This window comes from Eulemur rufifrons, chromosome 2, assembly GCF_041146395.1.
Source record: "Eulemur rufifrons isolate Redbay chromosome 2, OSU_ERuf_1, whole genome shotgun sequence".
Lineage (NCBI taxonomy): Eukaryota > Metazoa > Chordata > Mammalia > Primates > Lemuridae > Eulemur > Eulemur rufifrons.
Window position 1 is genome coordinate 94,956,487 of NC_090984.1, and position 12,059 is coordinate 94,968,545.

Sequence of the window (12,059 nt, forward strand, 5' to 3'; positions counted from 1 at the left end):
TTTTGATGGACCATGATTGGGTATTAGGTTTTTCTATAGTTGTTGTATTGATCTCTACAACATCATGCCTTCATATTTTCTTTATTGCATGCTAATTTGTTGAATTATATAGCTAAACTGCAGATGCACAGCAACACTTAAGGCTCTAAAGATTACATATTTGGCTCCTGCCATACAGACAAACACTAAGACAAGATTATTATCAAAGTTTGCATGGTATCTCAAAGCCATGATTCTAGACTTGAAATCTAGACATGAAAATATGTCAAATATTTTAGTATTCTTCCTTTAAAAGGAGAAAGAAGCAAATCTTTGTATTACCTGTTAGCCAATTATAGCTGAGGTATGTAAGACATCTTAACAGTTTTATTATTGTGAATTTGAGAAAGGCAAAAATCAAGAAGACGTGTCAGAGGAGACAAGATATTAAAATAAGTCATAACTTAAGACAATATTTGTAGGCAATATTATTTTAAATCAGCAGTAACCGTGATTATTAGAAACTTTTATTTAAAATAGTTTAAGAACAGACCATAAACCTAGAGAGTTAACAGAATATTTTGGCTGTAAAAATGAACCTTTGTTATCTGGGCACAAAATAACTTGGCAGTTTTTAACAAAAAGAAAACCCAAATTCCAGTAACAATTGGCAAGGTGTATATACTTTTTTTCTTTATGAATAAACCCATATCATGTAACCAACTTTGTTAATAATTGCAACACATGGTCTTAGTCCATTTTGGCTGCTATAATAAAATACCATAAACTGCGTAGTTTGTAAACAACAGAAATTTATTTCTCACAATTCTGGAGGCTGAGCAGTACAAAATCAAGGCTTTTTCTTACTGTCCCTCACATGAAGGAGGGACAGGCGAGTTCCCTTCAGCCTATTTTATAAGGACACTAATCTCATTCATACGGGCTTCACCCTCATAACCTAATCATTTTCTGAAAGCCCCACCTCCTGATACCATCATCTTAGGTGTTAGGATTTCAGCATATGAATAGGGGTTGGGGAGACACAAACATTCAGACCGTAGCATACATGTTACTCTTCACTATATGTAGTTCTTATTCCCAAGCAAATAAAATTCATTTCTCTTTAGAACTTACATACTTATTGTATAATATCCTCAAAATTTATTTTTTATCTTCCTTCATATTCTGATACAATCACACAATTTTTACTTTAAGAAAAATATTATTTTTTCCTAATAAACAAAACACAGTCATTACCTTGCACAAGCATTCCTCTAATTTCATATATCCTTTTTAACCTGTTAATGATGTTTACTTTATAATACATTTAATAAGAGCACCAGTATATTAAGCATTATACTGGCCACATATTCAAGATTATTTATCAATTGCTCAAATTAATATTAGTTTAAAGTCTTAGCATTAACTAAGGATCTGGAATTTAAAACTTAAGTTCATATGAAATCTTATGATTTTAGAAGCATTGTAAGAATTCATCTCTTTTCACAGAGACATTCCATATCATCATTCAGTTTAGATGAACATGAATTTTGAAATTTTCTAGCAAAACCAGTAAAGGAAATTTAAGGAGATTCACAATAGGATTTTTTTTCATTAATAGACAGGTCTTGCTCTGTCACCTAGACTGGAGTACAGTGGCACAATCATAGCTGACTGGAGCCTCAAACTCCTTGGGCTCAAGCTAAATGATCCTCCTGCCTCAGCTTCCTGAGTAGCAGGGCTACAGGCACAAAATAGGATTTTTGTATGGAAAATAAGCCCAAGACTTGCAGAACTAGAATACTGTTCTAATATAACTTTCTTACATGGTGGTACAGTTAGGAAGAAAACACAGGACAGTTTGGTTTAAAAAGTGAAAATAAACAAATTAGTCTAATTTGTCCAAAGAATCATCTTAATAGAAATATGAATTTTTTCTAATACAATTTGTAGACCTCTGTATTTATAAAGGAAATTCTTAAGGACTCCTTAAATTACATTTAAAAGCTCTGAATGTTCCTCTTCACTTCTTATAACCTAGTAACCAAGGCCATTAGATTAATTTTCAATTAAACCTTTTTTTCCCCAGAGTTTAATTAAAAGCTATTTGGAACAGGAGCATGCTCCATGGAGCTTATAATGTGATTTTTCTTCCTCTTTTTTGTGTTAGATCTGTTTATCTGAATTATCTGGGTGTTTTAAGGTCTGTCCATAATGACCAGAATTAAGTTTTGAACAATTTTCTAGTAGAGGGAGAAAGAAAAGTAAGGATATATAAGGGAGCCGGTTGCATCTAAAATGGAAATAGTTACTGACCACTAAAAAGTCAATCATCTTTGCTTTGCAAAGAGGGGGAAAGCCTTAGATGCCAGCAAACCCATTTCAATACATGAAAAAGAGAGGGTCATTGCAACCAGTTCAAATAGAGTCTTAGGCCCTTAACAATTCCATCAAGACCACTATTAAATCTCTGAAGAACGGAAATGAAGACAGAGGTCTCTTACAATAAGCTAAGTGATTTCTCTTTAGACAAACAAGACAGAGAATCTCCTCCTGAGGGTTTAACAAATGAACTTTTACTTTTTTTTAAAAATGTTCTATTCAAATTTCATTTTGAAACTTTGTATAACAACAAAAATGCTAATCATTGAATGATATTCCCCTTTTGTTCTAAAAGTGCTTTCAAGTGAATAATTGTAGTCATGTCAAAAGTACCCCAAAGTGGCCACTGCAATTCCAAGTTGTCCTTGATGAAATTATGCTTTTTGGAGAGATAAATTCATGAAAGAGAAAACAGAAACCAGAGTTATAGCAGGAGGTAGCACAGTTTATTATTAAATGAATCCATGAATTCATTAGCTAAAGGTCAATCAAAAGGGAAAATATCACTTATACATTGTATCTAAAGTCCTCAACACTAAGGTTGAACCCCTAACAGCTAACCCTAAAAATCAACAGGCCAGAATGGGTAGACAGATCTCTCCCAAAGCCAATTTCTCAAACATAGACAAAACTAAGAAAAGTTCCCATATGCACACAGCAATGTAGCCGATTGGCAGGTAGGATGGTTAATATCAAATAAATGCTTTACCAGACCTTCATCAAGGAAAACAAAAATTAATACAAATCTGATCAGATAACAAAAAAGTCCTGGGAACCTTATATTAATGACAAACAAAATAAATATCAGCTATCTTTGGGAGACCAGCAGAAAAGGATTCAACTTCAGAATAATTGTTGGACTTATCATCATAGACCAAGAATCCTCTGAGCAAAGAGCTTCAGGAAACCTCAGTAAATTGCAATATAACCAATAATATAACTGGTGATAAGGCTTCTGGAAGTCTTGGTGGGACCTCCATAATTATCAAAGTCCTAATACAAAGACCACCAGGGAAACCTGTTGATCATACAAAGCTGGATATTTTAAGTTTCTGAGCAAAGGAAAGCATCACCTTGACAGTGTAGGGGAGAAAAAAATAATTTTTCCTCATCCTTATGAGTTCTTACACCTGGGACCCCTATAACGAAAGACAGATTAACAAGAAAAAAACATAAGTTTATTAACGTGTATACCTCATGTATACATGGGAGATACCCAAAGAAAAATGAGCAACTCTCAAAGAGGTGACCTAGACGTTTGGCTTATGTAGCGTCTTCAACAAAGAACAACAAATTCTTAGAGAAGTGATGAGACAAAGGAAAAGAACCTTAAGTCTACAATTACAGAAACTTGTGGAAAGACAACTATATGAGAAACTAAGGAGAGAAATCAGTAGACAGAGAAACTAAGGCTAGTTAGTAAAATTTGATAGGTAGATTCCTCTGGTGCCATCTCCAGGCTGATAAGTATCCACAGTTTTATCCCTCCTAGTAGAGAGGAGCATAATGATGCCTTTGTAAAGTTATGTCCTGCTTTTAGGCAAGGGGGGGAAAGGAAGAGAGCTTTTCTTGTGTCTGTTTCTTCTCAACTGCCCTCAACTCAAAAATAATTTTTATGTCAAAGGGGCATATCTTGGGGGGGCATATTCTGCTATCCTTCAACAGAGTCTCAGTAGTGTCTCAAAAGGGGGGATATATAGAAGAGTACTTTTATGATTTTGAGGACTGTGGTTGGTCATGGGGTAATTGTAAGGTAGAAGTTAGTAAGCAAGGTCCAGACAGAGATTAGTCAGAATTTGTAAAATAGGTGAGTTGCTGGAACAATCAGTCTTATCTTTGGAGTGCATGAGTCTATGTGGAGTTACTGTTAAATCAGCAGCCAACTATCTATAGTTACTACTGTAAGTAATATATCATTAAGGATATAGATCTGATCCAGCTTGTGTTAAAAACAAGTTGATTTAAGATAGTTCAAATTACATGTCCTGGTTTGGTACAATTTATCTGTTATGCAAGTAATAGTAGTTTTGCAAGTTAGTATTTCTGTTTTATTTCTCAGAAGGAAATAGTTTGTAGGCAAGGCAGCCAATTAGAAAGCTTTTACGAGGAAGGAAATTGCAGAGCACGTAAACAGGTGGAAAACCATACCATGCTCGTGGATTGGAAGAATCAACATTGTTAAAATGTCTATACTACCCAAGTGATCCACAGATTCAATGCAATCCCTATTAAATTACCAACATCATTTTTCACAGATACAGAAAAAATAATTTTACGCTTTGTATGGAACCAGAGAAGACCCCATTTAGCAAAAGCAATTTTAGGCAATAAGAACAAAATGGGAGGTATTAATTTACCAGACTTCAAACTATACTATGAGGCTGTGGATATTAAATCAGCTTGGTATTGGCACAAGAACAGAGACACAGACCAGTGGAACAGAACTGAGAATCCAGATGTAAAACCATCCTCATGTAGCCATCTAATCTTTGACAAAGCAGACAAAAACATACACTGGGGTGGCCAGGCGCGGTGGCTCACGCCTGTAATCCTAGCACTCTGGGAGGCCGAGGCAGGCGGATCATTTGAGCTCAGGAGTTCGAGACCAGCCTGAGCAAGAGAGAGACCCCGTCTCTACTAAAAGTAGAAAGAAATTATATGGACAACTAAAAATATATATAGAAAAAATTAGCCAGGCATGGTGGCGCATGCCTGTAGTCCCAGCTACTTGGGAGGCTGAGGCAGGAGGATCGCTTGAGCCCAGGAGTTTGAAGTTGCTGTGAGCTAGGCTGACACCATGGCACTCACTCTAGCCTGGGCAACAGAGTGAGACTCTGTCTCAAAAAAAAAAAAATACACTGGGGAAAAGAATCCTTATTCAATAAATGGTGCTGGGAAAACTGGATAGCCACATGTAGAAGACTGAAACAGGACTCACACCTTTCACCTCTCACAAAAATCAAATCACGATGGATAACAGACTTAAGATGCGAAACTATTAGAATTCTAGAAGAAAATGTGGGAAAAACTCTTATAGACATTGGCCTAGGCAAAGAATTTATGAAGAAGACCCCAAAGGCAATCACAGCAACAACAAAAATAAATAAATGGGATCTGATTAAATTAAAAGGCTTCTGCACAGCCAGAGAAACTGTCACAAGAGCAAACAGACAACCTACAAAATGGGAAAAAATTTTCACAGGCTACACATCTGATAAAGGACTGAAAACTAGAATCTCTTTAGAACTCAGGAAAATCAGCAAGAAAAAATCAAACAACCCTATCAAAAAATGGGCAAAGGACATGAATAGAAATTTTTCCAAAGAAGACAGCAGAATGGCCAACAAACATATGAAAAAATGCTCAACATCTCTAATCATCAGGGAAATGCAAATCAAAACCACAATGAGATATCACTTAACTCCAGTGAGAATGGCCTTTATCAAAAAGTCCCAAAACAATAAATGTTGGCATGGATACGGAGAGACAGGAACACTCATACGCTGCTGGTGAGACTGCAAACTAGTGCAACCTCTGTGGAAAGCAATATGGAGATACCTTAAACAGATACAAGTAGACCTACCATTTGTTCCAGCAATCCCATTATTGGGCATCTCCCAAAAGAACAAAAGACATTCTATAAAAAAGACATCTGCACTCGAATGTTTATAGCAGCACAATTCACAATTGCAAAGATGTGGAAACAACCCAAGTGCCCATCGATATACGAGTGGATTAATAAAATGTGGCATATGTATACCATGGAGTATTACTCAGCTATAAGAAATAATGGTGATATAGCACCTCTTGTATCTTCCTGGATAGAGTTGGAACCCATTCTACTAAGTGAAGTATCCCAAGAATGGAAAAATAAGCACCACATGTACTCACCATCAAATTGGTTTCACTGATCATCACCTAAGAGCACATTTAGGAATAACATTAATCGGGTGTCGGGCAGATGTGGGTGGTTAGGGGATGCGTGTATACCTACATAATGAGTGTGATGCGCACTGTCTAGGGGATGGACACGCTTGAAGCTCTGATTCGGTGGGGGGGGTGGGCAAGGGCAATATACGTAACCTAAACTTTTGTACCCCCATAATATGCTGAAAAAAAAAATAGAAGGCTTTTACACAAATTCAGAAGTAATATAATAAATACCTGTAATCGGTTTGGGGTGGTAACAGAGTAAATGAAAATGCAGGGTCAAGGAAGAGATGGATTAGAATGTTCTTAATGATTGAGGCCTTTGGGAAAAGATTGGACTATAAAGGGAAAAAAAAGAATCAAAAGTTAAATGTCTGAAAGCTGGGAAGATAGTGGCACCATTGACAATACCAAAAACAGGAAATTGAAATTAATATTATGTTTTGTTTTACTTTGTATTCTTTTTCTTTTGTATTTTAACTGTAATAAGTTTCCAGCCTTATTCCCAAGATAACTGGAAGTATAAGGTAATAGAAAATAAGATTCAATTTTAAAGGGGAAAATTAGGAGTTTATTCTAGTGTATTCAGCTTTATAGTCTTTCATTTAATTCTGTAATATTTTCTTTGAAAATACATAAAATGCACTGTAAATCCTACACTCTTTTTTTATTTTTTCCCCATAATTCATATGTTGAAACCCACACTCTCATTCAACTAGCTATTATTTCATTATGTCAATTTTACAGACAAATAACTGGTTCTGCAGTGATCTCTAATTGTTCTGTTATTTCTGGAACTGTTTACAGCAAAATAACAGAGAACAACATGAATGGCAAAGAAAACACCCTAATAACAGGGGAACCTCACTTAGTTGGTGGTCAGTACCCTGCTATGAAAAAAAAAGTGATATAACCACACAATTTTCTTTCTGAAGCAACTGTTTTGATTAATGTAGTTAAAAAGCTGCTAGTCTTGGCCTTTATAAAATTATAATGACTTTAATAACTGTGTGTTAATTAAGATCAGAAAATTAATCTATGTTAGCATTGCAATAGCAATTTTCCAAGCACTGCCAGTGACTAAGGATGCAAGTGAGTAGCAATGTCACATGGCATCTGGCTACGTTAAATTAGCCCAGTATTTGGAGAGAAGACTCCCAGGTGACACGGAATAAGATTCTCAGAGTTTTTCTCCTGCCTACTGTAAGACGATAGTTGGTTGCAAAGCTACTGTTTTTCCAACATAAAGCCAGAAATCTGGCCACATAGTTTTACTGAGTCAGAGAGAAGATTAAAGTAGCTTATGGTTATTGTTTGGGAGAACTGATATATGAAGCCCTGGGTATTGGTCATATAAACAGCCTAAGCATCTGATATGTGCAGGCTTTCCTTTAACCTCCTGAAATAATATTCCAGATTTTCTCACTTCAAGGAAGTACTTCTTTTTTTACTTTAGAATATTTCTGAAATCAAAGCATATCTTAAAACTGATGTGTAAATTAAAGTTGTATATGTGTGTGTGTATACTCTTAAGTATCTTATGATCAAATAGTCTGTTCACATTATAAACTAATTTTATGTGTACTAGCATCTAAGAAGAACAACATGAGAACAATTGGAAGGAAAGTGGATGTTCTTCCAACATCATGTATCATAAAGAAAGGAAAGAGAATCACATTTATTGTACATTTATCTGCATAAACTGAGTGTTCATTATCTCAATCCTAACAATTACCTTACAAGATAGTTATTATTACTAACTATACTTTACTAATGAGAAAATTAAGACAAAAGAGTTTGGGCAACTTGAATTTTGACCCTGTCTGAATTCAAAGCTCTTCCTACTTTGTATTCTTACTACCTCATTGGAACATCCTAATATAGAATAAGCCTCTTTAATTTTCTCCATAGACATAGTAATAGGTATTAAATCTCTAAAGGTCAGTTCAATTTAGAGTAATGGAATTGTGGGTATATGTAGCTAAGTATTACTTAAGTTTGCTAGTATGAGAGACAAAACATCTGTCTCCCTCTCCTTAACTTCTTTTTTTTTTTTTTTTTTTTGAGACAGAGTCTCACTTTGTTGCCCAGGCTAGAGTGAGTGCCGTGGCGTCAGCCTAGCTCACAGCAACCTCAAACTCCTGGGCTCAAGCGATCCTCCTGCCTCAGCCTCCCGAGTAGCTGGGACTACAGGCATGCGCCACTATGCCCGGCTAATTTTTCTATATATATATTTTTAGTTGTCCATATAATTTCTTTCTATTTTTAGTAGAGACGGGGTCTCGCTCTTGCTCAGGCTGGTCTCGAACTCCTGACCTTGAGCGATCCACCCGCCTCGGCCTCCCAGAGTGCTAGGATTACAGGCGTGAGCCACCGCGCCCGGCCAAGTTTAACTTCTTTGATGTTGACCCCACTTCAGAAAAGAGATCAAAAAGCTTGAAAGAAAAGATAAACTATTGTTCTCTTCAGACTTAAGAATATCATGTCAGACAGTCACTACCTCAAATGTTCCTAGTGAATGAGAAATTGGTAAATAATATAGGGAGGAAAAAAGATAATTGTTTTATTTAGTTTGACCCAGTAACCAATCACTAGGAAGGCTCAGTATCTCCAGAGCATTATTGTCAAATTGTGGCCAAAGCTGGTGTGATATCTGGCCTGCTGTTCAATCACCATTGAAATTTCTGCATTTTTTTTTTTTTACTTCTATAGGAACATTTTCTTATCCTCCTATACTTTCAATATTTATTCAAAGATCCTTTGGTCATATACTTTCTACATGCCAAATACTGTTGTAGATGCTAGATGTGTTTAGTAGATTTTTTTATTAGCAATAGTCAACATTATCCTAAAAGAATAATCTGTGACATTTTTGGCTTTGTAGCTGCTAAATCCTGAAGATGACCTCTTACCAGGAAAGATTCGAGATAGCAATCGTTCAACTCTTCTAGCAACAATTCAGGAACATGGTTACCCCACAATCAACTTGGGAATTGTGGGAGACAAGTAAGTAGCAGATTTTATTTTAAAAAGTTGTTATTGTACAAATATGAATTTTTAGAATACTAACTAGATGGAATTGCTGCTAAGGAGACAGAAATTTAATATCATAATTTTCACTTGTCTCATTCTTCAGAAGCCAAAGAAATATAGAGGTGTTTATGTCCTTTAGGGATAAATAGTTTCTTGGAATGTCTATAATAATAGGAAAAATATTTTACTTTCCTATGGTTGTGTTATGTTTATAGGCATCTTTTTTAATAGTGTTGGCTTTATTCCAGTGAAGCTAATGGTAAAGGTGTTATTACTATTCACACTTTTACTCGTTTCAAGAAAAACATAGGTGAGAAGAGAGAGATTGTCAAAATTAGCACTACCTGATTCTTTTTAAGTTTAGGTACAACTGTTTTCTAGTATTTTTATATGAATTTTTGTATCCTTATATAACCCAAGTTTTTCTAGGCTTCACCCACTTTAAAATACAAAGGGAGGCACATTGACTATAATTGCCCATTTTTAACAGCATATTACCCCCGTCAACTAAATTAACTCAGCCTTCTGCTAAATTCCTCAGATATTTCTATGAATCTCCAGTGATATAGCCCATGTGATCAACAGCAAGTCTGTGATCTGTGCTTTCTGAGCATCCCACTACCACACAATGCTGCTGCTGGGCTATCTTTCACCAGGTACTATTTCCAGGTCACTAGAGGCATACCTGCTTTTAGTAATACTCAGACATCAGCCCCATGGAGACAAAGCTAGAAACAAATCTGAGTGATGAGTACCATGATGAATCTGTCACCCATAATCACCCCTTTCTCTCTTACCACCTTGTCATTGAGTAAAGCTCATTATGCATGATCCTTCTTCCTGTAAGATGAGTATTTTCCCAGCACTCAAATGTGCTTTTCAAGAGGTTCTGCCCTATCATTTCACAAGGTATGCTCTGACAAGCTATGCTATGAACTTCACCTAGCACTCAAATTAGACACAGTCCAAACCTTGGACACAGCACCTTGCTGATAACCTGAAAGGTAGCTTTCATGTCATCTCACCTTTTAAAGTTCTCTTCTTTCCTCCTGATTTTTTTTTTTTTCTTTCTCTGAGAACATTGAAGTAGAGGCTATTTGATATATTTTCAAATGTCATTCTTTTAAAAATCTTCACCATTTATATTTACCTGACTGATCAGTTCTAAAGAAGTTCATTATTAAATAACTAGCCAACTAGGGGCCATGCTAATGAAGCCAGTGTACAAGTTACCAGCATCACCCTGACTCAGGGTCCCTAGTCCTGCGAAGAGAGTAGAAAGAATCCACTGCAAAAAAAAAAAAAAAAAAAAAAAAGCGCCAATATTTGGATTTGGACCTGAGAATAACCTGTTCTTTCATATAAATTTCAAGCACCTAAAACTGTCCTGATTCAAACATAGCTTTTTAAAACACAAAAATCAACTTCTGCTGAGAAAAGATAAGATGAATCCAAGAATTTTAAAAGCACAGAGATAGGCAAGCAAGCCTGAAACTCCAGGGAACAAACTCACTGGATTCTTTAGTGTTGTTTCCCATCTACCAATTGGCTCTGGCCCTACCTCCAAGTGCATTAATGAGCTCTAATAAGAATATTGTAAGGTTAAAAGGAGCTTTTTAATCATTTTTACCCTAAGCTCTTCTGGACTGTAATTCTGTTCATTCTCCCTCTAATTGTTGTACTTTCATATTTTAAAGAAAAAGTTACTTAATATGCTATATATACTGCCATTATCTTACTATAAAGGCCAAAACACCATTGAAAGGCCCATATGTTGGTTTACTAATATTTAATTGTTTCAAGTCTGCACTATTGATTTGTGGTGGACGTTTCCTAATAATTAACGTTGATGTTATGTTTAACTCCAAAATGTGCCTTGAAAACTGTATAAAGAACAACAAAACTATAAGCAGGTAGAAGCAGTTCAGAGACTGTGAAAATCTTTAGTGTATACCCTTTTTTCTGACAGCAATACCTTATGTCAAACTGAGAATAAGTTTTTAAAAAACAATTGATGCAAATCTAGGCTTCCCCAATCTTAGAATGCTATATTGAAGTGGTCCAGAGTGAATGGTTTAGAATGCAGAGTGGAATGTGGGAGGAGGGAATTTATAACTGTTCTACTGGAAATCTGTGCTAGGAGTTTAGCAAAGGAAACAAGGTACATTTAATCTACAGCCTGTTGATATTCTGTAAAGGTTGCCATCCTCTTCATTATTATTCTTATGTAGCCGTTTGCTAAGGAAAGCAAATGTTGCCATACAGAATCCTCTGTGTGAAGCTCTCCAGGGAAACAAGCAGAATCATGGGAGAAACTCTACCCTAGATTTAAAGCAGGGAGAGAAGTAGCTCAAGAATATCAGAGAGCACAGAACACTTACTCAGCCATGACAGATAAGGGTAGGGAGTGACAACTCTATTCATGTCATTAAAAAAGGTTTGAGTCTGGTTTTTAAATTGTATATGATTCTACTTTTCAGCTCTTACTCTTATTACCTACCATAATTTTGGCAATCAATGTGAAATAGAAGAGTAAGACTTTGTAACAATTTGAATTGAGTTGCTAGCTGGTGTGCCTTTGCCTATTGTACCCTTTATTTTAAAACAGGGTACTTTAATAGTACTGTGAAGATTGCAGAAGGGGCACTTAAAATACCTGAGAGTTAACCATTATATTTGAAAAGCATTCATTTATAAATACTATGTGTATATTAAAATACATTTCCTAAGACATA

The 12,059-nt window shown here is 35.7% G+C and overlaps 1 protein-coding gene across 12 annotated transcripts in view; it reads left to right on the forward strand.

The window, feature by feature from the left end:
- The window catches only part of GPHN (gephyrin), a 540,339-nt gene that overhangs the window by 486,745 nt on the left and 41,535 nt on the right, over positions 1-12,059 (forward strand). For all 12 annotated transcript variants that reach the window (XM_069487828.1, XM_069487899.1, XM_069487867.1 and 9 more), the window contains one exon: positions 9,176-9,297. In XM_069487828.1, the coding sequence (XP_069343929.1) occupies positions 9,176-9,297 (122 nt within the window). The remainder of the gene's footprint in view (positions 1-9,175; positions 9,298-12,059) is intronic.